The sequence below is a fragment of the Salmo salar genome, chromosome 18 (genome assembly GCF_965601325.2).
Source record: "Salmo salar chromosome 18, fSalSal1, whole genome shotgun sequence".
In the NCBI taxonomy this organism is placed as follows: domain Eukaryota; kingdom Metazoa; phylum Chordata; class Actinopteri; order Salmoniformes; family Salmonidae; genus Salmo; species Salmo salar.
The window spans coordinates 10,743,779-10,770,991 of NC_138308.1; the positions used below are offsets into that span (position 1 = coordinate 10,743,779).

Sequence of the window (27,213 nt, forward strand, 5' to 3'; positions counted from 1 at the left end):
GTTGGAAAAAATATGTGCCCATTTTTAACTGCCTCCTACACCAACTCAGAAGCTAGAATATGCATATTATTGTTCAGGTTTGGATAGAAAACACCCTAAAGTTTCTAAAACTGTTTGAATGGTGTCTGTGAGTATAACAGAACTCCTATGGCAGGCAAAAACCTGACAAGGTTTCATGCAGGAAGTGGCCTGTCTGACAAGGAGTCGTGCGTCTTGCATCTGTTTATTGAAGAGTAAGGATCTTAGCTGTAACGTGACAATTCCCAGGGCTCCAATAGGCTCTCAGAACCCGGGAAAAACCTGAACGATGACGAGGCAGCCTCTGGCTGAAACAGATTATCGCCTTATCCAAGTGGCCGATCAGAGGACCATTGAATGAGGCGCATGCACGATTCGCCCCCGTGGAGAAATTTCATTCGGCTGTTTAGCTTATTGCAGATTCCCGGTCGGAATATTATCGCTTTTCTACGAGATAAATGGCATAAAAATTTGTTTTAAACAGCGGTTGACATGCTTCGAAGTACGGTAATGGAATATTTAGACATTTTTTGTCACGCCATGCGCCATGCGCACGACCGTTATTTACCATTCGTATAGTGTCTAGAACGCACGAACAAAACAGAGGATATTTGGATATAACGATGGATTATTTGGGACCAAACCTACATTTGTTATTGAAGTAGAAGTCCTGGGAGTGCATTCTGACGAAGAACAGGAAAGGTAAGAACATTTTTCTTATAGGAAATAGGATTTTGGTGAAGGCTAATCTTGCCGGGTGTCTAAATAGCTAGCCGTGATGGCTGGACTATGTACTTAGAATATTGCAAAATGTGCTTCATCCGAAAAGCTATTTTAAAATCGGACATATCGAGTGCATAGAGGAGTAATGTATCTATAATTCTTAAAATAATTGTTATGCTTTTTGTGAACGTTTATCGTGAGTAATTTAGCAAACTGTTAGTAAATTCCCCGGAAGTTTGCGGGCGGTATGCTTTTTCTGAACGTCACATGCTAATGTAAAAAGCTGTTTTTTGATATAAATATGAACTTGATTGAACAGACATGCATGTATTGTATAACATAATGTCCTAGGTGTGTCATCTGATGAAGATCATAAAAGGTTAGTGCTGCATTTAGCTGTGGTTTGGGTTTTTGTGACATTATATGCTAGCTTGAAAAATGGGTGTCTGATTATTTCTGGCTGGGCACTCTCCTGACATAATCTAATGTTTTGCTTTCGTTGTAAAGCCTTTTTGAAATCGGACAGTGTGGTTAGATTAAGGAGAGTCTTGTCTTTAAATAGCTGTAAAATAGTCATATGTTTGAGAAATTGAAGTAATAGTATTTCAAACGATTCAAAAATCGCGCCACTGAATTCAGGTGGCTGTTACGTAGGTGGGACGAATTCGTCCCGCTTTGCCCATAGAGGTTAACAGAAGCCTTGGGCTACTGTCCGTTCAGCACCAGCATACCAGTCTAAACAAGTCATCACCACAGACAGCACCTACAGTGGGGGGAAAAAAGTATTTGATCCCCTGCTGATTTTGTACGTTTGCCCACTGACAAAGAAAGGATCAGTCTATAATTTTAATGGTAGGTTTATTTGAACAGTGAGAGACAGAATAACAACAAAAATATCCAGAAAAACGCATGTCAAAAATGTTATAAATTGATTTGCATTTTAATGAGGGAAATAAGTATTTGACCCCCCTCAATCAGAAAGATTTCTGGCTCCCAGGTGTCTTTTATACAGGTAACGAGCTGAGATTAGAAGCACACTCTTAAAGGGAGGGCTCCTAACCGCAGCTTGTTACCTTTAAAAAAGACACCTGTCCACAGAAGCAATCAATCAATCAGATTCCAAACTCTCCACCATGGCCAAGACCAAAGAGCTCTCCAAGGATGTCAGGGACAAGATTGTAGACCTACACAAGGCTGGAATTGGCTACAAGACCATCGCCAAGCAGCTTGGTGAGAAGGAGACAACATTTGGTGTGATTATTCGCAAATGGAAGAAACACAAAATAACTGTCAATATCCCTCGGCCTGGGGCTCCATGCAAGATCTCACCTCGTGGAGTTGCAATGATCATGAGAACGGTGAGGAATCAGCCCAGAACTACACGGGAGGATCTTGTCAAAGATTTCAAGGCAACTGGGACCATAGTCACCAAGAAAACAATTGGTAACACACTATGCCGTGAAGGACTGAAATCCTGCAGCGCCCGCAAGGTCCCCCTGCTCAAGAATACATATACATGCCCATCTGAAGTTTGCCAATGAACATCTGAATGACTCAGAGGACAACTGGTGAAAGTGTTGTGGTCAGATGAGACCAAAATGGAGCTCTTTGGCATCAACTCAACTCGTCGTGTTTGGAGGAGGAATGCTGCCTATGACCCCAAGAACACCATCTCCACCGTCAAACATGGAGGTGGAAACATTATGCTTTGGGGGTGTTTTTCTGCTAAGGGGACTGTACAACTTCACCGCATCAAAGGGACGATGGACGGGGCCATGTACCATCAAATCTTGGGTGAGAACCTCCTTCCCTCAGCCAGGGCATTGAAAATGGGTCGTGGATGGGAATTCCAGCATGACAATGACCCAAAACACACGGCCAAGGCAACAAAGGTGTGGCTCAAGAAGAAGCATATTAAGGTCCTGGAGTGGCCTAGCCAGGCTCCAGGCCTTAATCCCATAGAAAATCTGTGGAGGGAGCTGAAGGTTCGAGTTGCCAAACGTCAGCCTCGAAACCTTAATGACTTGGAGAAGATCTGCAAAGAGGAGTGGGACAAAATCCCTCCTGAGATGTGTGCAAACCTGGTGGCCAACTACAAGAAACATCTGACCTCTGTGATTGCCAACAAGGGTTTTGCCACCAAGTACTAAGTCATGTTTTGCAGAGGGGTCAAATACTTATTTCCCTCATTAAAATGTAAATCTTTTTATAAAATTTTTGACATGCATTTTTCTGGATATTTTTGTTGTTATTCTGTCTCTCACTGTTCAAATAAACCTACCATTAAAATTATAGACTGATCATTTATTTGTAAGTGGGCAAACGTACAAAATCAGCAGGGGATCAAATACTTTTTTCCCCCACTGTATACCCCTATAGAAAATTCAAGGTGTGTCAATAAGCAGAAGCAGAGACATGCTGTTCGTTCAGCACCACCCCATCTGGGGTGCGTTCAGTTCGCTTCAACGTTTGCCTTGTTGCGTGACGGTTTGTACTGAACAACACATTTAATTTGAGGTACATTTGCTCCTGCTTGGTTGGTATGGTGAGGCGTGGCCTGATCAATAATGGTTTGACCATCTGAAATCACAAAACTGCTGACTGTATCTGCCATCTGGGCCACCATAATCACGTTTTTCAACTGATCGTTCAGTACAGTGCTGTTTCCGTTGAATTCAATGTTGTACACCGCTCTGTCGTACTGAACGCAACCCAGTGTAAACAAATCTTTGTAAATAAACATTTGTTGTTCATTTCCCTGCCTAGTAAAAAAATTGAATAAATGAAAAGGGGACCTATCTAATTCCAATAGTTCAAGGACTTTGCATTGTTGGATCCATCTGTGTGTGTGTGTGTGTGTGTGTGTGTGTGTGTGTGTGTGTGTGTGTGTGTGTGTGTGTGTGTGTGTGTGTGTGTGTGTGTGTGTGTGTGTGTGTATGTGTGTGTGTGTGTGTTTCTCCCACCTCAGGGCGTAGAGCACCGTTCCATTGGGGAAGATCCTGATCAGCCTGTTCTCCACAGTGATGTCATGGAGGAAGGACTTTTTGGAGTCTACGATGAAGGTGTCTGGTACCCAGAGCAGCTCCACCAGCCTGCCGTCCAGACTCAGGCTCTTGTTACCCTCAAACACCAGGCGCTCGTCTGTCCAGCGCTGACGCAGGAAGATAGTGGCCGTGTAGTCCTAAAGTTCAATTCCAAAGGTCACCATAGTGCAGTGGTACTGCAATAACATTACAGCTTCAAGTCTAAACACTGATTATGTAACATAATAAACATACTGGAATGTAATATGTATTTTATTATCACAATGTATAATGTGTCATATGACACAGGAAGTTGTCTCACCATGTTGATCTCTGATATGGTGTCAATGCTGGCAATGTCCAAACTCATGCCCACAGTCACTGGCCCATCTACAGAGATGAGAGATCGACACACAGAGAAAGGGTGAGAGGGGAAGGAGAGAGAGGAATAACAGACAGAAAGAGAATAGAGAGAGAGATGTCCTTGCTTTACTTTCCGTGTCAATAAAGTATACTGAATTGTACTCAACACAGAGAGGGAGGGACAGAAAGAGAGAAAGAAAGAACAAGGGAAACTGAACAAGACATGAAAGAGAGGATTCAAAACACCGTGAGGAATCATAAAAGCAGTAAAATGAAAGTACTGTTATTCAAAATGCCTCAAGACAAAAAAATAATCATGTTTAAGAAACTTATTGCTGAATACTTGACATCAGTGGCAACAGCAAGAGTGTCGCATGCAGCCCCACACATATATGAATGCTCCTCTTTTCCCCCTCTCTCGTTCCCTCTTTTTCTTTCACTTACCCACTCACATTCTTGTACTGTATAACACTGTAGTATTCCTGCTTTTGCTTGCCAAAAATACGGTTGCCTAACCTTTGCGCATGTGTAATCCTGTATGTATGTATGCATGCATGAATGGGTAAGTCTGGACCCCAGGAAGAGAAGTGGGTGCGATTGTAACAGCTAATTGGAATCCAAATAAACAAATACTTGCGTGCATACCAAGCTCACCTACACTGAGGACTCTGTAGAGAGAGAGAGAGAGAGTATGTGTACGTGTGTTTGTATTTATGTGTGTGCATTTCTATCCTTTCCAGGAAGCTGCCCTCTTGTGTGGGGTTCATGGCAATCAGGAGTGCACTCATCTCTGCTAATTACGTTTGCTCTGATTCGGTTCAGTCTCAGCGATCACTAATCAAATGGTAGGCACATTTAGAGGGATTCTCTGAAGCAGCAACAATGACAAGGGATTTGTGAGAACTACAAACACTGTGCGGAGGATCAAAGGCTACAATACCTTTATGTCACTGTCTCGAGGTTACACTGTATGTAAGGGATTCCGTAATAGGAAGTCACACTGAGTATGCATGGGAATTGTGTCTGCTCAGACAAATAACATACTTTGTCAGCTGCTTACTCTTGATATTAATAGCTTAGCCCTATGAATCAAATCACCATCTGTGTTTTGTATCATGTATTTATTAGTATTTAGTAAAAGCGAATGTTCGTCATTCACATACTGTGCATTGGGAATGAGATTGCTTCCATCTGCCAGGTAAAAGCTCAGGGAGATTTATGCTTAGCCAAAATATGGTAATATTGAAATTAATATTGGAATATGGTAAGCCACACAATCACACAGACAAAAAAAACACGCACGCACGCACGCGCACACACACACACACACACACACACACACACACACACACACACACACACACACACACAGCTCCTTTGAGCCTCATCTCATTTTCCAGGGATGTGTGCAATTTCCCTTACTGTCAAAAAAAGGCCTGAGGTACTTGTTGTATCCTTTCATCAGCTTCTGAATGGTGGGAGGCAGAATCTCTCCCTCTTTCACTTCAGCGCTGAGCAGCGAGTTCTCCAACATCCTGAGGAGAAGAAAAGAACGGCAAAAGAACAAATTCAATAATTTTGTGTCCTTCCCCTCAGTGCATTTATCCTCAGTGCATATCAAATGGTTCCTGCTATTCAGCCTGACTATCCTATCTCTGTGCTTTGCCAGTTGAGCTCAACGGTACTTTCTGAATAACTTAAGCTGTGGTAAGAGAAGCACCAGATTAAAAGGCCTCCAAACAACTTGGAATGAAAAGGGAGAAAAGAACAAAACCTCTTTTTCATAATTGGTTTACTTCGATCCCAAATGGGTCAGAATACTTGAAACATTCCATCATCAGCAATCTTCAACTCCCCCCTCTTCCTCTACACGCTTGAATCTGCTCATCTCCTGAGCTCAGATCAGCTTCCATATGCAGTTCCACTGATTGTTCTCCTTAAAGGCATGTAGCGTTGTAGGGAGATGATTATTTCACCAGGGATTGAGGGGAGAAGAACACTGTAGAACACATTCATGCACCTTCCCCCGTGGTGGTGCTGTCCGTTTGTGCATAACAATCTGGAATCAAAAAATGCTCGCAAATGGATGAAGCCCTGGAGCTTAGTTAGCGATGTAAGCAGATTAGGCCAAGTGTAGTAGGCAGACACAGTACATTCATCTTCATACGCTAGCAGGCATGTATGTGCCCTAATTGTGCTCACAGTCAACAGCCACTCATTTTCAGTCACTTGAGTTAATTATCTGTTCAAACAAGGTTAAAGGATTTTACTCATGAGTCCAAAGAGCATTCGTTGCTGTGTTGAATTTAAAGTCTATTTGTAGACTTTTCAACACTGCCACAGTTTCAGAAGTTCACATAAAACTTGATGAACGCATACAGACAGTGACTTGTAACGGCAGTAGCGTTTGACACTATCTGAGAAAACTGGACTGTTTATAAGTTAAAAGGGATCTTAACTAGCTTTAAAAGCCTCTAGTAAGTGACTTTTTTAAGTGTGCTTTAGCTTCTAGTAATCAAATTCCCTACACAACTCTCAGACTCAACCATATTCTAACAATGCAAAGACACGTCATGAATCCAGATGAACTTAAATGCATTCAGGACAGTCTTTAAATAAGAATGACTTTAAGAGTGACTTTTTTTTAAATTGGCAAGACAGGAGCACATTCACTCATAACACCCGAGACTTGTTCTACCTGACCATGTCAAAATCGTTTACAGGATTCCGTGAGCAAAGTATTGATGAAACCCTTCCAGGAATGTGTATGACAGGCAGGCTTCACTCCAGCCCTGGAAAGGAAAAGTCATATTTGTGACAGGGCCCTTCATTATGAAACTGGGTCACCTCGAATGACCCATACCTACACACACACAGTGTAAATGAAGGGGAGGAGATGGGTTAAAGAAGGATTTTTAAGCATTGAAACAGTTGAGACAAGGATTGTGTATGTGTGCTATTCAGAGGGTGAATGGGCAAGACACAATATTTACAGTAAGGGCCTTTGAACAGGGTATGGTAGTAGGTGCCAGGCTCACCAGTTTGTGTCAAGAACTGCAACGCTCAAGTTTCCTGTGTGTATCAAGAATGGTCCACCATCAAAGTACATCCAGCCAACATGACTCAACTGTCACACCCTGATCTGTTTCACCTATCTTGTGCTTGTCTCCACTCCCTCCAGGTGTCACCCATTTTCCCCATTATCCCCTGTGCATTTATACTGTGTTTTCTGTTTGTCTGTTGCCAGTTCGTCTTGTCTCGTCAAGCCTACCAGCGTTTTTCCTGTACTCCTGTTTTTATTTCTAGTCCCTGTCTTCTAGTTTAGCCAGTTTTGACCATTCTGCCTGCCCTGACCCTGAGCCTGCCTGCCGTTCTGTACCTTTCGGACTCTGCTCTGGATTACTGACCTCTGCCTGCCCTTGACCTACTGTTTGCCTGCCCCCTGTTTTTGTAATAAACTTTTGTTACTTCGAACTGTCTGCATCTGGGTCTTACCCTGAGGTCTGATATCAACTGTCGGAAGCTTTGGAGTGAACATGGGCCAGCATCCCTGTGGAATGCTTTCGACAACATGTAGAGTCCATGCCCCAATGAATTGAGGCTTTTCTGAGGGCAAAAGGGCTGGAGGTACAACTGAATATTAGGAAGGTGTTCTTAATGGTTTGTACACTCATTGTAGTCTGCTGGGATCTATTATTTTGGAGTGAGATGGGGAGAGAAAGAAAAACAGGATGACAAAAAGAGAAAGCGCACAGTTACGTGAAAGGTTCTGTCTGTACAATGAGAAAAATGCTCATGATGATTAATCCTAGAAATCCTCTAGAGTCCACATCAACATTATGAGATAATAGATCATAAAATCATAAGATTGTTCTCCCATTAGATTTATTCCCCACCAAACCTATAACCTATTTCAGACCCAATTTCAACCCCTTTGAGGGGACGAAGGTGTGAAAGAATCCCACTACTGCCCAAATGTCTACACTATAGAAACACTGGAGGAAGCATTCTCTCTCCTACCTGCCAAACAGTCTTTAGCTTCATCCTGTGAGCTCTGACATTGTATACAGAGAAGTGGACCTTTGAAGGCCCCCAAGGGATAGTCTGGAGAATCAAAGGTTAATATTCCAAAAGGATTCTTCGGCTGTCAATATACAATAACCTTTTCTGGTTCCAAGTAGGGTTCTACATGGAACCAAAAATAGTTATTCAAAGGGTCCTCCTATGGGGAAAGCTGAAGAATCCTTTTAGGTTCTAGAAACTAGCTTTTTTTCTGACTGTGTACCAACACATACCCGCAGCATACTATGGTACTAGTGGGCATTTTATCTACTCAATCATTCGCTATATTGTTAGTGTGTAATGTGTGTGTACTGCCGGCAGAGAAGTCAGGCGCAGGAGAGCAAAGACTATGTACAACGGTGCAGTTTAATAATAAAACCACCGTGAACAAACACAATAAATAAATACAATGGGACAAAACCCTTCGCACGCCAGACATAACATGCACAAACTCTTACAATCAACAATACCGGACAAGGGCATGTGGGGAACAGAGGGTTAAATACGCAACATGTAATTGATGGGATTGAAACCAGGTGTGTGGGAAGACAAGACAAAACAAATGGAAAATGAAAAGTGGATCGGCGATGGCTAGAAGACCGGTGACGTCGACCGCCGAACGTCGCCCGAACAAGGAGAGGGACCGACTTCGGAGGAAGTCGTGACAGTAGCGTGCCGACACTGGCCCCGGGGACGACCCTAACCCTAACTCTCGTGTGGTGGGAGGGCGGTGGAACTCCTGCAGCATTGAAGGGTTCAACACGTCCTCGACCAGAACCCAGCACCACTCCTCCGAACCGTAACCCTCCCACCACACGAGATACTGAAGGCCCCTCGCCCGGCGCCTCAAATCCAGTATGGAGCGAATGGAGTACGCCGGGGCCCCCCCGATGTCCAGAGGGGGCGGAGAAATCTCCCGCACCTCAGACTCCTGGAGCGGACCAGCCACCACCGGCCTGAGGAGAGACACATGGAACGAGGGGCTAATATGGTAATCGGGTGGAAGTTGTAACCTATAACAAACCTCGTTCACTCTTCTCAGGACTTTAAATGGCCCCACAAACCGTGGACCCAGCTCCCGGCAGGGCAGGAGGAGGGGCAGGTTTCTGGTCGAGAGCCAGACCCGGTCCCCCGGTGCGAACAACGGGGCCTCACTGCAGTGGCGATCTGCGTTCTCCTTTTGGCGCGTCACAGGGGAGTATGGGAGTGGGATCCATGGGCCGCTCCTCTGTGTCATACAGCCGAGACAATGCGTCTGCCTTCACATTCTGGGAGCCTGGTCTGTAGGAAAGGGTAAGGGTAAACACAAAACGGGTGAAAAACATGGCCCACCTTGCCTGGCGAGGGTTCAGTCTCCTCGCTGGCCGGATGTACTCCAGATTACGGTGGTCAGTCCAGATGAGAAAAGGGTGTCAAGCCCCCTCAAGCCAATGTCTCCACGCCTTCAGGGCCTTGACAACAGCCAACAGCTCCCATTCCCCCACGTCATAGTTTCACTCCGCCGGGCTGAGCTTCTTCGAGAAGAAGGCACAGGGGCTGAGCTTCGGTGGCGTACCCGAGCGCTGAGAGAGCACAGCTCCTATCCCAGTCTCGGACGCGTCCACCTCCACTATGAACGCCAAAGAGGGATCCGGATGGGCCAGCACGGGAGCCGAGGTAAACAGAGCCCTCAAGTGACTAAAAGCCCTGTCCGCCTCAGCTGACCACTGCAAGCGTACCGGGCCCCCCTTCAGCAGTGAGGTAATGGGTGCCGCTACCTGACCAAAACACTGGATAAATCTCTGGAAAACCCTAAGAACCGCTGCACCTCCTTTACCGTGGTGGGAGTCGGCCAATTACGCACGGCTGAAATGTGATCACTCTCCATCTCCACACCTGAGGTGGAAATGCGATACCCTAGGACGGAGACGGACTGCTGGAAGAACAGGCATTTCTCAGCCTTGACGTACAGGTCATGCTCCAGCAGGCGACCAAGCACCCTGCGCACCAGGGACACATGCTTGGCGCGTGTAGCGGAGCATATCAAAAATGTCATCAATATACACCACTACACCCTGCTTGTGCAGGTCCCTGAAAATCTTGTCAACAAAGGCTTGGACGGGGTACTCATAGTGCCCTGAGGTGGTACTGAAAGCCGTCTTCCACTCGTCTCCCTCCCAGATACGCACTAGGTTGCAAGCGCTTATGAGATCTAGTTTGGTGAAGAAGCTTGCCCCGTGCATTGACTCAATCGCTGTGGCTATGAGCGGTAGCGGGTAACTATACCTCACAGTGATCTGGTTCAGACCCCAATAGTCAATACACGGGCGCAGACCTCCCTCCTTCTTCACAAAAAAGAAACTCGAGGAGGCGGGTGAAGTGGAAGACCGAATGTACCCCTGATGCAGGGATTCGGAGACATATGTTTACATAGCCTCCATCTCCGCCTGTGAGAGGGAATAGATGTGACTCCTGGGAAGTGCAGCGTCTACTAGGAGATTTATCACACAATCGCCCCCTCGATGGGGTGGTAATTGAGTCGCCTTCTTTTTAGAGAAGGCAAGAGCCATATTCAGGGGGAATGCACACGGTAGAGACCTGGTCTGGACTCTCCACCGTAGTAGCACCAACGGAATCCCCTAAACACCTCCCTGAGCACTCTCGCGACCACCCCATGAGAGCCCTCTGTGGCCAAGAAACAGTGGGGTTATGAAAAGCTAACCAGGGTAGGCCTAGCACCACAGGAAACACAGGAGAGTCAATAAGGAAGAGACTAATTCTCTCCTTGTGACCCCCCTGCGTCACCATGCCCAGAGGAGCGGTGACCTCCCTAATCAACCCTGACCCTAATGGTCGACTATCTAATGCATGAACGGGGAAGGGCATAGCCACAGGAACAATGGGGATCCCTAAACTATGGGCGAACGCTCTATCAATAAAATTCCCAGCCGCGCCTGAATCGACAAGCGCCTTATGCTGGGAATGCAGGGAAAACTCAGGGAAAGTGACATACACAAACATATGTGCAACAGAGGGCTCTGGGTGAGAATGGTGCCGGCTCACCTGGGGTGATGCCAGAGCGCCCTGCCTGCTGCCTCGATACCTAGACAAACCAACCGGCACCGACCGGCAGTGTGACCTGCGGCCACAGATGGTGCACGAGCTGGAACCCCCTCCGGTCTCCCTGTGCACCGCCCCTCCCAGCTCCATGAGTATAGGAGAGGGGGTGCGTGGGGATGGAACTAACAGACACCGATCTGAACGTCCGCGGGTAGCCAGCAGGTTGTCCAGCCGGATAGACAGGTCCACCAGCTGGTCAAACTTGAGGGTGGTGTCTCTGCAGGCCAACTCCCGACGGTCGTCCTCGCGCAGACTGCAACGATAATGGTCGATCAGGGCCCTGTCGCTCCATCCCGCGTCGGCAGCCAGGGTCCGAAACTCCAGGGCGAACTCCTGGGTGCTCCTCATCCCCTGCCTCAGATGGAAGAGGCGCTCACCCGCTGCTCTACCCTCGGGCGGGTGGTCGAAGACGGTGGGTGAACTCCACAACAAACTGGTCCAACGCCGCATCTCCCTCTCTCCACACGGCATTGGCCCACTCCAGGGCTTTCCCGGTGAGGCACGAGACGAGGGCGGACACCCTCTCACAGCCCGAAGGAGCCGGGTGGACGGTTGCCAGGTATAGGTCCAGTTGTAGTAGGAACCCCTGTCAGTTCGCAGCCGTCCCCTCATATTCCTGGGGAAGGGAGAGACGAATCCCACTAGGCCCCGGAGAAGGAGGGGCGTGTAGTGGAGACACCGGTTGTGCTGGTGGAGGCGCTGGGAGAACTCCCCGCAGGAGAGCAAAGACTATGTTGCAACGGTGCAGTTTAATAATAAAAATCACCGTGAACAAACACAATAAATAAATACAATGGGACAAAAACCTTCGCACGCCAGACATAACGTGCACAAAGTCTTACAATCAACAATACCGGACAAGGACATGTGGGGAACAGAGGGTTAAATACACAACATGTAATTGATGGAATTGAAACCAGGTGTGTGGGAAGACAAGACAAAACAAATTGAAAATGAACGTCGTCCAAACAAGGAGAGGGACCGACTTCGGAGGAAGTCGTGACAGTACCCCCCCGTGGAGCCGCGCGCTGACACCGGCCTCGGGGACAACCCGGAGGGCGAGGCGCAGGGCGATCCGGACTAAGATGGTGGAACTCCTGCAGCATTGAAGGGTCCAACACGTCCTCAACCGGAACCCAGCACCTCTCCTCCGGACCGTACCCCTCCCACTCCACGAGATACTGTAGGCCCCTCGCCCGGCGCGAACAAGGAGAGGGACCGACTTCGGAGGAAGTCATGACATTGTGAAAAAGGTCAATAAAAATACAATATTAATATACACCAGTCAAGCACTTTTCCCTAGATGAAAGCCTTGCCTCTGTGTAGTGAGAAATCCCAGCATGCACTCTGACAGACCTGGTACACCTGCCTGCCTACTGCTTCATCAGCTGACACAGTAAGGCAATAGTCATGCTGCATTCATAACCAAGTGGCAAGTGTGAATTTCCCAGTTGTGAAGTCATAAATACCAGTTGGATACATTCATGTGCTTTGAACTCGCTGAGAAATGCATATTGGCTGATGGCCAACAAGCTGCGTCAACCATAATCTAAAAGTACAGCTTTCATGCTTGTAAAAATGTAACAGTTCAAAAACCATATTATAGATAGAATTTTATAAATAATATTTCGTTGTTACATTTAAAGGACAATTTTGCTACTTTTCAAACTCATATTCATTTTCTCCAGCACCATACCAGTGTGCATATACAGTGGTTCCTTAATTAAAAGTTACGAGCTTATGCATTGACTGTTTGTGGTAGATGGTGGCATTCTGTCATTGCACCACACTATCACAAGGGGGAGTTAGAACGCTGATCTATCAGTAGTCTAAACTGTGGCAATTAATGGAGGCGTTTTCGGTCTGAGTATCTCCTTTGGCACTAGAGTCCTGCATCAGGCAACAACAACAAAAACTGTTGGTGGTCCTGGAGTTAAGAGAGAACGTGGGTAAATACAATGGGGGAATTTCACTTGACATGTGGACTGACAATTTTCCAAAAAATAGGCACGGTGGGCTTTTGGTTTCTCTCCCTCTAAAAACAGAAATAAATAATAAACTGGCTTTATTTACAAATTAGTAAGAATGTCTCAACCCATGTTCAAGAATGGCCTTTTTCCATATTTTCAGATTACAATCGCTTACTATCGATTATTTGAAATGAAATAATCTCCAAAATATCGTTATTTTTTTAACAAAGTGATTATTATTATTATTAACCCTGCATTCTAATTATATAAAAGCCCCTTAAATATTCTCACAGATCAGATTTGCCCTAACAAAAAATGCCCCTTAGATATTCATTTAGAATCCTCCAATCCTCTAAATTTTATAATTGGCGGAGTCACATTTTTAGATATACTGTAGGTGACATGAGTCTCACTAGTGTTGAGTAATGTGCTGTTAAAAGTGTTGTAGGTCTTATTTATTTCTTTTTATTTTACCTTTATTTTACTACATAAATGTCTACTTAGTCTGCTGTTGTCTTGACCCAGTTTATGCCCTCATTTGCAATGCAAACCATAACGAATTACTATGGGAATAAATGGATAGGCAAGTGGAAGGGGGGAAAAGTAAGGAACTTCTCTGTCGGCCCAGGAGGCCTTCTGAAAATGTTTTGTCATTGTTTCTGTGACCAAAATGTTTATTGACATTTAAATTACATTCTTTAAGAGTCTTGTTTAAGTAGTATTTTAGTATTTTGATACTTTGTGCAAGGCAATTGATAAGCATGAAAAACTTTGGTGATGGGGCCTCCCGAGTGATCACTGCACCTGTACATAGCCCATCTATAATTTAGCCCAAACTACTACCTCTTCCCCTACTGTATTTATTTATTTTATTTATTATTTTGCTCCTTTGCACCATATTATTTATATTTTAACTTTGAACTTTCTTCAAATTATAATTCTACAATTCCAGTGTTTTACTTGCTATACTTTATTTACTTTGCCACCATGGCCTTTTTTTGCCTTTACCTCCCTTATCGCACATCATTTGCTCACATTGTATATAGTCTTATTTTTGTCTATTGTATCATTGATTGTATGTTGTTTTACTCCATGTGTAACTCTGTGTTTTTGTATGTTGTCGAACTGCTTTGCTTTATCTTGGCCAGGTCGCAAATGTAAATGAGAACTTGTTCTCAACTTGCCTACCTGGTTAAATAAAGGTGAAATAAATAAATATATAAATAAAATAAAAGTGGGGCAGTTGTCTAAGACACTGCATCGCATTGCTACAGATGCTGGTTCGATACCCGTGCTGGCCGCGACCGGGCGACCCATGAGGTGATGCACAATTGTTCCAGCATCGTCCGGATTAGGGGAGGGTTTGGCCGGCCGTGCAGTGGGCTTTTGGTTTCTCTCCCTCTAAAAAACAGGGAGAGAAAACAAGCATAGCAGGCTGAGAATTCTGCAAACAACATTTCTAGGATGGGCTACCAGCAGAACAATTCGATTTTTTCCTTTTATTCAGATTACAACCGCTCACTTTCGGGTTATTTGAAAACAAAATAATCTCCAAAATATCATTATTTTTTAAACAAGGACTTGAAAATGAGATCTGCAAACAACATTTCTAGTCCGTGAATGACAATGGTAAATGACTGTAATTAATACATTCGTTCAATACATTGGAATACAAAATAAGCCGTCCATCCACCCATTATGGGCTATTAGCAGGACAATAGACTCTTGCCAAGAAGGAGGGTAGGGGGAGAATTGTATCGTTAAGGATGAATGTTTTCAGTTTATGTCAAAAAAGTTTGATCGGGTTTAAATCAGGAGACCTACATGTAGAGATGAAAAAAACATTTGTTTAGATATACTGTAGGCCTTCCGTAGGTGTTGTAGGTCTTTAATTTATTTTGATTTTTATTTTGGTGCTACCCGTTCGAGGGTAGGGACTGTAACCACCAGAGGACTTGAAAATGAGCCGGAGCTGAGAGGATCACCAAAACTAAAGGTATTTTGGTATTAGTACATTTTCTTTAAAAAAATGTATATAGCCTATCAATGTGTATGCATACTGTGTAATAAAATCGATAATTGTGTACTAAAAATGTGAATATGTTTTTGCAGAGCATACAATTATGCCGACAACCATCCGTGGAGATCAGTGGACGAAGGGCTGGACAACAGGCCGCACAGAAAAAAAGGCATGGTTCCACAGAATACCAACTGGGATGGATCCAGAGGCAAATGTGCCTTCTTCATCAACATCTTTATGCTTTCGTTAATAAAATAATTATAAAAATACTCTCGCCAGCTTTGATCCATGCCTGGGCCTGCAGGACGCACATTTCTTTGTTTGTCAGACGAATCATTGGGTAGAAACTACAGAACAGTACAAACAAGAGAACACGCATGGTTATGTAATGTTCTGAAAAAAAATAAGATATATTGGTCATATTGGGCATGGCTCCCAAGTGGCGCAGCAGTCTAAGACACTGCATCTCAGTGGTTCAGTCCCTGGTTCAAATCTAGGCTGTATCACATCTGTCTGTGATTGGGAGTCCCATAGGGTAGAGCACAATTGGCCCAGCATCATCGGGGTAGGCTGTCATTCTAAATAAGAATTTTTTCTTAACTGACTTGCCTAGCTAAAAAAAATTGTAATGTGTTTCGTTTCGTAAATATGAATTCACATTTGTGGTGCCACTAAATAAACAATGAATTATTTAAATCAATATTGTCAATATTTTTATTATCATTCAAAAAATATATATAATGGAGGGAGGTGGGACAGGGAGTTAAAACCTGTTACGGCTAGACGGTAGCGGAACGTTTCGACAACATCCGGTGAAATTGCAGAGCGCGAAAATCAAATTAAATTATTCAAAATATTTAACTTTCATAAAATCACAAGTGCAATACACCAAAATAAAGCTTAACTTCTTGTCAATCCAGCCACCATGTCAGATTTCAAAAAGGCTTTACGGCGAAAGCAAACCATGCGATTATCTGAGGACAGCACCCCACCATACAAACACATGAAAATCATATTTCAACCAAGCAGGTGCGACACGGAAGTCAGAAATAACGATATAATTCATGCCTTACCTTTGAAGATCTTCTTCTGTTGGCAATCCAATATGTCCCAGAAACATCACAAATGATCCTTTTGTTCGATAAACTCCTTTTTTATATCCCCAAAATGTCCATTTATTTGGCGCGTTTGATTCAGAAAAACACCAGTTCCAACTCGCCCAACATGACTACAAATTATCTAATAAATTACCTGTAAACTTTGTCCAAACATTTCAAACACCTGGGAGGGTGGCTTCGGCTCTCGTCCAAGCTCGGATCCCCGCATCGCCATGTCGCCTGGGTTGCGCCCAACCGGCTCCATCCCCCCTTTCCCCGTTAGGCACGGCCGCATGGCACACCCCCTTTCCCCAATTAAATAGAGACTATTTCCCACTGGCCTACACACAATACGCCATAATGTCAAAGTGGAATTATGTTTTTGTAATATTTTACAAATTAATAAAAAATGAAAAGCTGAAATGTGGAAAGCCTAAATAATTTCAGGAGTAAAAATGTCTAAAACCATGTTTCACTGTTTTCATTTTGCGGTATTATGTGTAGATGGATGGGAAAAAAATATATTTAATCAATTTTGAATTCAGGCTGTAAAACAAAATGTGGAATAAGTCAAGGGGTATGAATGCTTTCTGAAGGCACTGTATGTTAAAACTGCATGTTTCAATGATCTGCGGTTATAAATAGGCCTAAATTGATTCTCTGTGACATCACATGGTAGGATTAAACGTAAGGGAGGATATTTTCTTGCTCCCTACGTGGATGTGAATCTCAATGTTTGAAAATCAGTTTTTTTATATGTTTTAACTTTTCATAATGTTATCGGGTAGAACTTTTTAACGTAATATTTTTTATACAAAACCTATAAATGTGTCATTTTCACATATGTAATACACTGGTATTGTGCTGGAGACAATGAAAATGATTGGAATTGCCCTATAACTGCCGAAAATGCTGTTATCAAGGTATTTCCGTAGTAGGTGACGTCAGAGGTCTGCATGTGGGAGAAGTCGGGGTTCAGGGATGATAGATGAGTTTCCCACTAGTAATTATCAATTGGTGGGCCGTCCAAGTGGATTTTTCCCAGTCATATGTGGTAAATACCCACTTCCCACTTGGTTACGAATGCAGCATGACTGATATAATAGTGCTGGGCAGCTGGTCCTTTCCAGCATTATTGGAACATACAGTGATCCCAATAACTGAAACAATGACAACACTGCTGTTAGGAATTGGGGATATTGGTTGATTACTCACTCTCTCTTGCTCTGGCTTTTGTGATCTCTAATCTCTCCCCCACTTCCCCCTCTCGCTCACTTTCCTTATCTCTCTCAATGCTTCTGCGGCATTGAGAGAGGCATCCTCCACAAAACATCTCTGCAGAGAAAATTATTTATCTGTAAAATACCAAATCACACTTATGGCCAGTGAAATGGTTCTCAAAGACCAGTGCCACAGTGGGACTGGTCATTGAGTGGGGCCGGTTCTAGGACTTTAACGACCGTCGTAAACTTTCTCTCTCTCTTGCCTTTGCAGTTTCCAAGAATGGAATGTCTGAGTGGTATAGAGAGAGTCTTGCCCAAAGAACTTCAACATCCAAAAGTGGATAATGAAACAATATTTCTAAACATAAAGAATGTGGGAAATGGTCAGTGGGGATCCAAATAATGATTATGTCGTATCATTTGTGATGTCATTAAAGATGGTATAACGGAAACATTGTAACTTTAACCTCTACGGGATCGGTCACCCCGTATTGTATTATCTTTTACTAGATCTTTTACTAGATCTAATGTGTTATATTCTCCTACAATGATTTCACATGTCCACAAACTCCAAAGAGTTTCCTTTCAAATGGTATCAAGAACATGCATATCCTTGTTTCAGGTCCTGAGCTACAGGCAGTTAGATTTGGGTGTGTCATTTTAGGCAAAAATAGAAAAAAAGGGTTACAATCCTGTTAAGAGCTTTCACAATGTATATGTCAGAATTACATCTAAATGTTGTAAAACGAACGTGATTAAATATGAAACTATTTGTGAGAAGATGTAATGTGATTTTAGATTTTAGAGATAATTGTTTTTCATGTAAAGTTTTACCCAGTCAGTAACCACGCCCATGTGAGCACAGACATTATGCCAAAAGGATGGAACGCCCCTTTTACCAGTTTGCTTATAAAGGACTCCAAAGAATTAACACATTTGACCAGAATATGCTGGGTTGCTGCCGGTGTGGAAAGTGGTTATAGCAGTACCCTGAATAATCAACCATTGAGACCAGAAAATGTGGAGGGTGGCTATGCGTTGAAATGGTTGCAATTTAAATATAGACCAGTACATTCACGGGTTGCTACTGGCGTGTAAAATTGTTTAAAACTACTAGACAGTAATACAGGCAGCGCGAGCTGAATATTTAACAAATGGTCTAAAATTACAAGACCCTCTGAAACTCGACGAGTGAAGAAGACTAAGACATGCACTGCTTGCAACTCTGCATTATTTTGTTAGTTAGTAATAAATAATTAAGCCAATTTGTGTAAACCGAGTCATCATGTAGACTAGGGTTCGTGCAGATTTATAGAATATTGCGACATTCAGAATGAGACTGATATGAGGTAAAAATACATTAATAAGTGACTGTTATCTATAGATATGAATATATCTTACAGGAGTTTAATTTGGGAGAGTGTAACTCGTTAAATACGTTTTCCCATGGTGCCCCAAGTTACTGTAGAGAGGGGATGGGGGGTTGAGGGGATGGTGATGCAGTGTGTTGGGGTGGGGGAGTCAACCCCATGTGGAAGCCTCCTTTTCAGATCTTGTTTCAGTGTAATAGCGCTTCCCGGGGTCCCTGCTCACACAGAGATGAGGCCGGTGTCAGCCGAGGCAGTGCTCACGCATTTCACAACAGATTAATTCAGTCCAGCACAGCCCCTGCAGAGATCTGAGTAACACTTTCCACAGCCCCTCTCCCTCCTCCCTCACTCCTCATCCCGCCCACTCGACACCTGCACACTTCCATCAAAACCGCTCTCTACCTCTTCCATCTTTTAATGGCAATCCCACTCCCCCACTCTCCTGTCTTCTCCCGTAGGAACAATCCCTCTGGCGTATGGCACGACATTCCAATCCCGCTCTACAGCAAGAGGAATGGGATACATCTAGATCACTGTAGATCTCTGTATAATTTATTTAAACTATTCTTTTTCCAATCATGCCAAATATGGCGAGGGTTTGGTGCCCAGAAGATGTTATGTGAAGCAGTGTTGGTGTAACTGCAATCATTGTACATATCAGAATACACAAGTCAGAATCGGGATACAAATTAGACCACGGAAGTTAATGTTTCAAGTTTTATTAGTGGCATGTATGGGATACACATGGTACACACCATCCAACAAAATGTAATCTATATTCAAGGCCATAGTGCCTAGTAGACTGAGTAGACTGTTATGCATGAAGGATCCTTGCACCTCAAGGTAAAAATGTAATCATGCAACTTAATTTCTCAAATGCCAACTAATGACTTTTGAAATTCGATGAACTGTTTCAATGTGCCCTTTTGAGTGTACACTTTTGACCTCCTCCCCCAGCCCAAGGCTAAGTCAGAAGAAGCATTCATTCCCCAGTGACAGGCAGGAAGGGAGAACAGGTGAAAACAAATGGCATCAGCCACATCCTCAGTGTGCAGTTGAAATGTTAGTTGGCTGCGCACTGGATGCTTCGCCTGTCAGGTCAAATTAAAAGACATGTTTTTTTTCATACTCCTGAGAATATAAATGTTTCTGCTGTGAAATGGGATTTGACGAAAGACTGTGCTGTTCTCTTACGAGATTATTCATCCCCGCTCTGTTGGGACTTAAGCAATGTCCTCAGACCTTCACCCACTCGAAGACATTGAGGATGGCACAGCAAAAAAAGTCCTTGTGGGTTCTGTGTCTGAGGCGTTCAGATAAAGAAACTGATGTTTCTTTCTTCCCTGCTATCCTAGCTCCCAAAGCTCTTTGACTTATGGTTGGAGAGGAAAACTCTCTTGCCGAATACTTCATACTTCCTCTCCCAGGCTACTGTGTTTTGAATTCTAAACATGAGTCCCCTAAGTACCCTGAGCGTCAAACTTATTCTCCAAATGTGCACCTTCAGCTGTTTTACCCAACTTAGCAATAAAGTTAGAAAAGTTATTTTAAATAAATTCATATTGGTCAGCATAAAATCAGCACCAGATAATGCATGGGTATTCTTTGGCAGCCATGTATTTCATGCGCAGTGTGCAACCTTTTATTGGCACCTATTGCACCTATCTCTGTCTACCTGTCATCTTGGGCTTACTAGCACATGACATACAATGGAATCTTACATGCCAAATATAATATTTCAGATACATTTCTGCTATTTATTTCTACCTGCAGGCTGCAATGTTTTATTCATTGGCTTTATTTATTTTACCATTATTTATCTAGGCAAGTCAGTTAAGAACAAATTCTTATTTTCAATGATGGCCTAGGAACAGTGGGTTAACTGCCTTGTTCAGGGGCAGAACAACAGATTTCTACCTTGTCAGCTTGGGATTCAATCTTGCAACCTTTCGGTTACTGGCCCAACGCTCTAACCACTAGGCTATATGCTGCCTAGCCAGCATACAGCATTGGGATTTTATGACCAGTTTTTTTGTAAAAGAGCCACTAAAGCCTACTGTATCTCTGTGTGTGTGTGTGTGTGTGTGTGGCTTGCTGATTGTCTGGGAGTCTTTTCTATGTGATTTTCCAGCCTATTACCCATAGATAATTAAGCTGACGCATTGCTAACTTGGCAGCTACAACTGTCATGGCCTCTGCAAACTCTACAATGACGTACAATGAAATATTCAAGCACGGTTGAGCCACCCTCAATCAACTGGCTTTTTCCTTTATTTTGTTAATGTTTTTACAAGATTTTTTAACATGGTGGTTTGATCATGTAGGATCTCATGTTTATAATGCAATATGTATACATTACACTACTCCCTCTCCAGAGCAAATGTTCACCGTTCAAGTCAAGAACTTACTACATACAGCGAAGTTGTAATAGTTGTGAAAGTCAATACATGGTCGATACTAGCTTTGTGTGCAAAAACACAACATGCTACTGTAAGGATTTTAATGACACATTTTACATTTTAGTCATTTAGCAGACACTCTTGTCCAGAGCAACTTACAGTAGTGAATGCATTCATTTCATACATTTTTTTCTCCGTACTGGTCCCCCGTGGGAATCGAACTCACAACCCTGCCGTTGCAAACACCATGCTCTACCAACTGAGCTACACGGGACAATGATGGCAAAATTATGGCAAAATGATGGCAAAAGCTATATCTTCCGCCCCTGCTCAACAGGCCACCAAACAGCATACAATGCTACCCACAACAAAAATAGATTGTTCTTGAGTTACCCAAGACAGAATCCCATTGACATTCAAAGGGAAACTTAGTGATTAACCTGTCTGGGCGAGGTGGCCACCCTAGTCAACAGCCAGTGGAATCGCGTGGCGCGAAATACAAATACCTCAAAAATGCTATAACTTCAATTTCTCAAACATATGACTATTTTACATCATTTTAAAGACAAGACTCTTGTTAATCTAACCGCATTGTCCGATTTCAAGAAGGCTTTACAGCGAAAGCAAAACATTAAATTATGTCAGGAGAGTACCCTGCCAAAAATAATCACACAGCCATTCTCAAAGCAAGCATATATGTCACAAAAACCAAAACCACACGCTAAATGCAGCACTAACCTTTGATGATCTTCATCAGATGACACTGCTAGGACATTATGTTATACAATACATGCATGTTTTGTTCAATCAAGTTCATATTTATATCAAAAACCAGCTTTTTATATTAGCATGTGATGTTCAGAACAAGCATACCCACCACAAACTTCCGGTGAATTTACTATATTACTCATGATAAACGTTCACAAAAAACATAACAATTATTTTAAGAATTATAGATACAGAACTCCTTCATGCAATCGCGGTGTCAGATTTTAAAATAGCTTTTCGGCGAAAGCACATTTTGCAATATTCTGAGTACATAGCTCGGCCATCACGGCTAGCTATTTTGACACCCACCAAGTTTGGGGCTCACTAAACTCAGAATTACTATTAGAAAAATTGGATTACCTTTGCTGTTCTTCGTCAGAATGCACTCTCAGGACTTCTACTTCAACAACAAATGTTGTTTTGGTTCCAAATAATCCATAGTTACATTCAAATAGCTCCATTTTGCTCGTGCGTTGAGGTCACTATCCGAAGGGTGACGCGCGAGCGCATTTCGTGACAAAAAAATCAAAATATTCCATTAACGTACTTAGAAGCATGTCAAACGCTGTTTAACCTGTTGGGGCTAGGGGGCAGTATTTTCACGGCTGGATAAAAAAACGTACCCGATTTAATCTGGTTACTAATCCTACCCAGTAACTAGAATATGCATATACTTATTATATATGGATAGAAAACACCCTAAAGTTTCTAAAACTGTTTGAATGGTGTCTGTGAGTATAACAGAACTCATTTGGCAGGCAAAACCCTGAGACATTTTCTGACAGGAAGTGGATACCTGATTTGTTGAATTACCTTTAAGCCTATGCCATTGAAACACACAGGGGTTGATTAATGTTTTGGCACTTCCGATTGCTTCCACTAGATGTCACCAGCCTTTACAAAGTGTTTTGAGTCTTTTACTGTGAGATCTGACCGAACAAGAGCCATGGAACGGTGATGGCCGATTAGACTCTGGCGCGCGAGTTCATGTTGGGTACCCTCGTTCCAATACGTTATAAAAGAGAATGCATTCGTCCACCTTGAATATTATTCATGTTCTGGTTAAAAAAGGCACTAATGATTTATGCTATACAACGTTTGACATGTTTGAACGAACGTAAATATATTTTTTCCCCTCGTTCATGACGAGAAGTCAGGCTGGCTTAGATCATGTGCTAACAACACGGATCTTTTTGGATATAAATGATGAGCTTTTTTGAACAAAACTACATTCGTTATGGACCTGGGATTCCTGGAAGTGACATCTGATGAAGAGAATCAAAGGTAATGGATTATTTACATAGTATTTTCGATTTTAGATCTCTCCAACATGGCCGTTTGTCTGTATAGCAAAGCATATTTTTCTGGGCGCAGTGCTCAGATTATTGCAAAGTGTGATTTCCCAGTAATTATTTAATTTGTGACGCTGACTTGACTGCCGGTTATTGGAGGGAAACGATTTCCTCAACATCAATGCCATAGTAAAACGCTGTTTTTGGATATAAATATGAACTTGATAGAACTAAAAATGCATGCATTGTCTAACATAATGTCCTAGGAGTGTCATCTGATGGAGATTGTAAAAGGTTAGTGCATCATTTTAGCTGGTTTTATGGTTTTGGTGACACTGTCTTTGACTTGACAAAACATTACACACAACTCTTGTAAATGTACTGTCCTAACATACTCTAAATTTATGCTTTCGCCGTAAAACCTTTTTGAAATCGTAAAACGTGGTTAGATTAAGGAGATGTTTATCTTTCAAATGGTGTAAAATAGTTGTATTTTTGAAAAATTTGAATTTTGACATTTATTTGGATTCAAATTTGCCGCTCTTGAAATGCACCTGCTGTTGATGGAGTGCACCACGGGTGGCACGCTAGCGTCCCACCTAGCCCCAAGAGGTTAAAAAGTCGCGTTTGACAGGATTACCAATGCCTTCAATATGGCAGACCAATCCGAACTCCTCTCTCGGCATGTCCGCCCACTCATTATTTCAGCCAATCATGGCTAGTGGGAAGGTTGCTAACTTTTTCTGTTGCTTAACCGTCAAGGATCGTAATTTAACAATTTTATTCGTATGTACAGATGGCATACAAGTTTGTTATTAAGGCGGATGAAAGTTCACATGTTCGAGAAGGCATTTCTGCCAAAAAATGCATTTTGATAAAAAAAAACATCTCTCCTGTGAAGTCGTGACTAGCGACATACGCCTAGTTTCCTGAATTGGTCACAAATGTAAATTTTGTGTTTCCTTGGGAGCAGCAGAGCCTGAGGAGGATATGAGAGGAAGCGAGACAGTAATTAGGTAAGTGGCTTTGGCTATATGGAAGATGACTCAGGGGAGGAACAGAATACAGAGGACGTGAGGTGCTTGTTAGAATCTAAGGTTCAGTCCAAACCCTGCATTCCCCTGTCTCCAGGCTGGTCTAATTGCTGATGCAGACAGTAGAATGTGCTGCTTTGCTGAAAATGTTTTTTTCCTCAGCAAAGGAAAATAATTTAAGGGACAATCATCAATTTTTGGATTGAGACAAAGCTGGAACTACCAAATAGATGACCTGGGACTTGAACTTATCTCAACAGAACACTACTTTAGAGATGTATAAAAAAACATCTGATTTTGGAGTGTAATGTACCTTTAAAACTAAACTAAACATCTAAAACAGAACCATCAAATATAGATGTTTATTAACGCAATCTATAATTACTCTTTACAAACTTTCCATCCCATTAGTGCACTAATTGACTTGTTGGGGGGAATGGTTGACCACCCAGAAAAAGACACTCAATAGGAGAATTACTTTGGTTTCTTCCACAACACTGGATAAGACATAACAGGCATGTTAATGAGAACCTGTATAAAAAATAAAGATATACAAACAACTTTGTCTTCCTGAGGGGTACACCATGAAGGAAGCGAGATCTACTCAAGGTTTTCTAAAGCTAGCCAGCTTCACTTAGCTTCACATTCCAGCTCAGGCTTCATTCGCACTATGACAGTGGATATTGCTCGTCCGCCTGCCGCCAGTGGTGTAAAGTACTTAAGTACAAATACTCTAAAGTACTACTTAAGTCGTTTTTTGGGGTATCTGTACTTTAATATTTATATTTTTGACAACTTTTACTTGTAGTCGACTACATTCTTAAAGAAAATATTTATGTATACATACATTTCCCACTGACACCCAAAAGTATTTGTTTCATTTCGAATGCTCAGGCAGGACAGCAAAATGGTCTAATTCACTCACCTATCAATATAACGTGTTGTCATCCCTACTGTCTCTGATCTGGCGGACTCAATAAACACAAATACTGTGTTTGTAAATTATGTCTGAGTGTTGGAGTGTGCCCCTGGCTATCCGTAAATTACAAAAAACAAGAAAATTGTGCCACCTGGTTTGATTAATGTAAGGAATTTGATATAGAGCATTTGCTTTTACTCCAATATGACAATTTACTTTTTCCACCACTGTACTTACAGTAAGTGCATTTAAAACCAGACACATTTAGACTTTTACTCAAGTAGTATTTTACTGGGTGACTTTACATTTTTCTTCAGTCATTTTCTATTCAGGTATCTTTTTTTACTCAAGTAGTACAATTGAGTAACTCTAGCAGGCTTGTAACTGTACATGCTTGTCACAGGTTTTCATTGAAAGCAATGAAAGAAAAGTTATCTTGGAAATTCAGCAGGCTACGGTGGGCAAATAGTCTTTTAGAAGTGGCGCCTTTATGATATTGCTTATCGTTAATGGCATCTTTGGTGCGTTTTGGTGTGCTGATCATTGCATAAGCACCTTTTTTTCCCACTCCCATCGATAAAATAATTGTATTAAGTCATACAAAGCTGTACTGTGCATTAAGTTTCGAATGCATTCTGTCACTACTAAATGTGTAATATAATAGGTATTTTAACGTTACTATTTTTAAACACACAAAAAACATTTGATAAAAATATTTAATCAGTCATCTTCATCAAATTAAGGGGATGATGATGCAACCTTTGCAAGAGGGAGGGAATCTGATAGCATTGTTCATCAACTCGAGACTCAGACACTTCATTCAGGGTAAATGGAGTTAACCCTGAGTTAGCCTGCCCAGGAGCAGGTTAGTTTTGAAGGTTTCGTTTCCATTGAAATGTACCTGGCTAAAAGGTGAGCCACTTTTGTGGTACCGGTTATCCCAAGTTCAACTCAGTTGACCAAAGTTACCTTGGTACCTCCTCAAACCTGATTCATAGTATAGGGCTCTGGTTTTGACTAGCCAAGCAAAATGAAAACAACTGTGAAACAGTAGGCCTGCACACCAGAGATTTAAACAATTTGGGCAGTACATTTCACTATGAAAATTACCACTTTTTGGTCTGTCTAGCAGACAGGAGTATACAGTGCGTTCGGTAAATATTCAGACACCTTGACTTTTTCCACATTTTGTTACCTTAAAGCCTTATTCTAAAATGGATTTAAAAAAAATCTCATCAATCTACACACAATACCCCATAATAACAAAGCGAAAACAGGTTTTTAGAAATGTTTGGGAAATTATTCAAATTATAAACATAAATACCTTATTTACATAAGTATTCAGACCCTTTGCTATGACACTTGAAATGCTGTTACCATTGATCATGCTTGAGATGTTCTACAACTCTATTGTGGTAAATTCAATTGATTGGACATGATTTGAAAAGACACACGTCTATTTAAGTTCCCACAGTTGACAGTGCATGTCAGAGAAAAAAAACAAGGCATGAGGTCGAAGGAATTGTCCGTAGAGCTCCGAGACAGGATTGTGTCGAGGCACAGATCTGGGGAAGGGTACAAAAAAAAAATCGGCAACATTGAAGGTCCCCAAGAACACAGTGGCCTCCATCACTCTTAAATGGAAGAAGTCTGGAACCACTAAGATTCTTTCTAGAGACGGCCGCCTGGCCAAACTGAGCAATCGGGGGAGAAGGGCCTTGGTCAGGGAGGTGACCAAAAACCCGATGGTCACTCTGACAGAGCTCCTCTGTGGAGATGGGAGAACCTTCCAGAAGGACAGCCATCTCTGCGGCACTACACCTATCAGGCTGT

General features: G+C 42.6%; 1 protein-coding gene across 2 annotated transcripts in view; it reads right to left on the reverse strand.

The window, feature by feature from the left end:
- Nucleotides 1–27,213, reverse strand: part of LOC106576778 (gamma-aminobutyric acid receptor subunit pi) — a 74,863-nt gene that overhangs the window by 17,003 nt on the left and 30,647 nt on the right. For both annotated transcript variants that reach the window (XM_014154175.3, XM_014154177.3), the window contains exons 3-5: nt 5,550–5,662; nt 4,087–4,154; nt 3,705–3,922 (exon numbers count right to left, since the gene is read on the reverse strand). In XM_014154175.3, the coding sequence (XP_014009650.1) occupies nt 3,705–3,922; nt 4,087–4,154; nt 5,550–5,662 (399 nt within the window). The remainder of the gene's footprint in view (nt 1–3,704; nt 3,923–4,086; nt 4,155–5,549; nt 5,663–27,213) is intronic.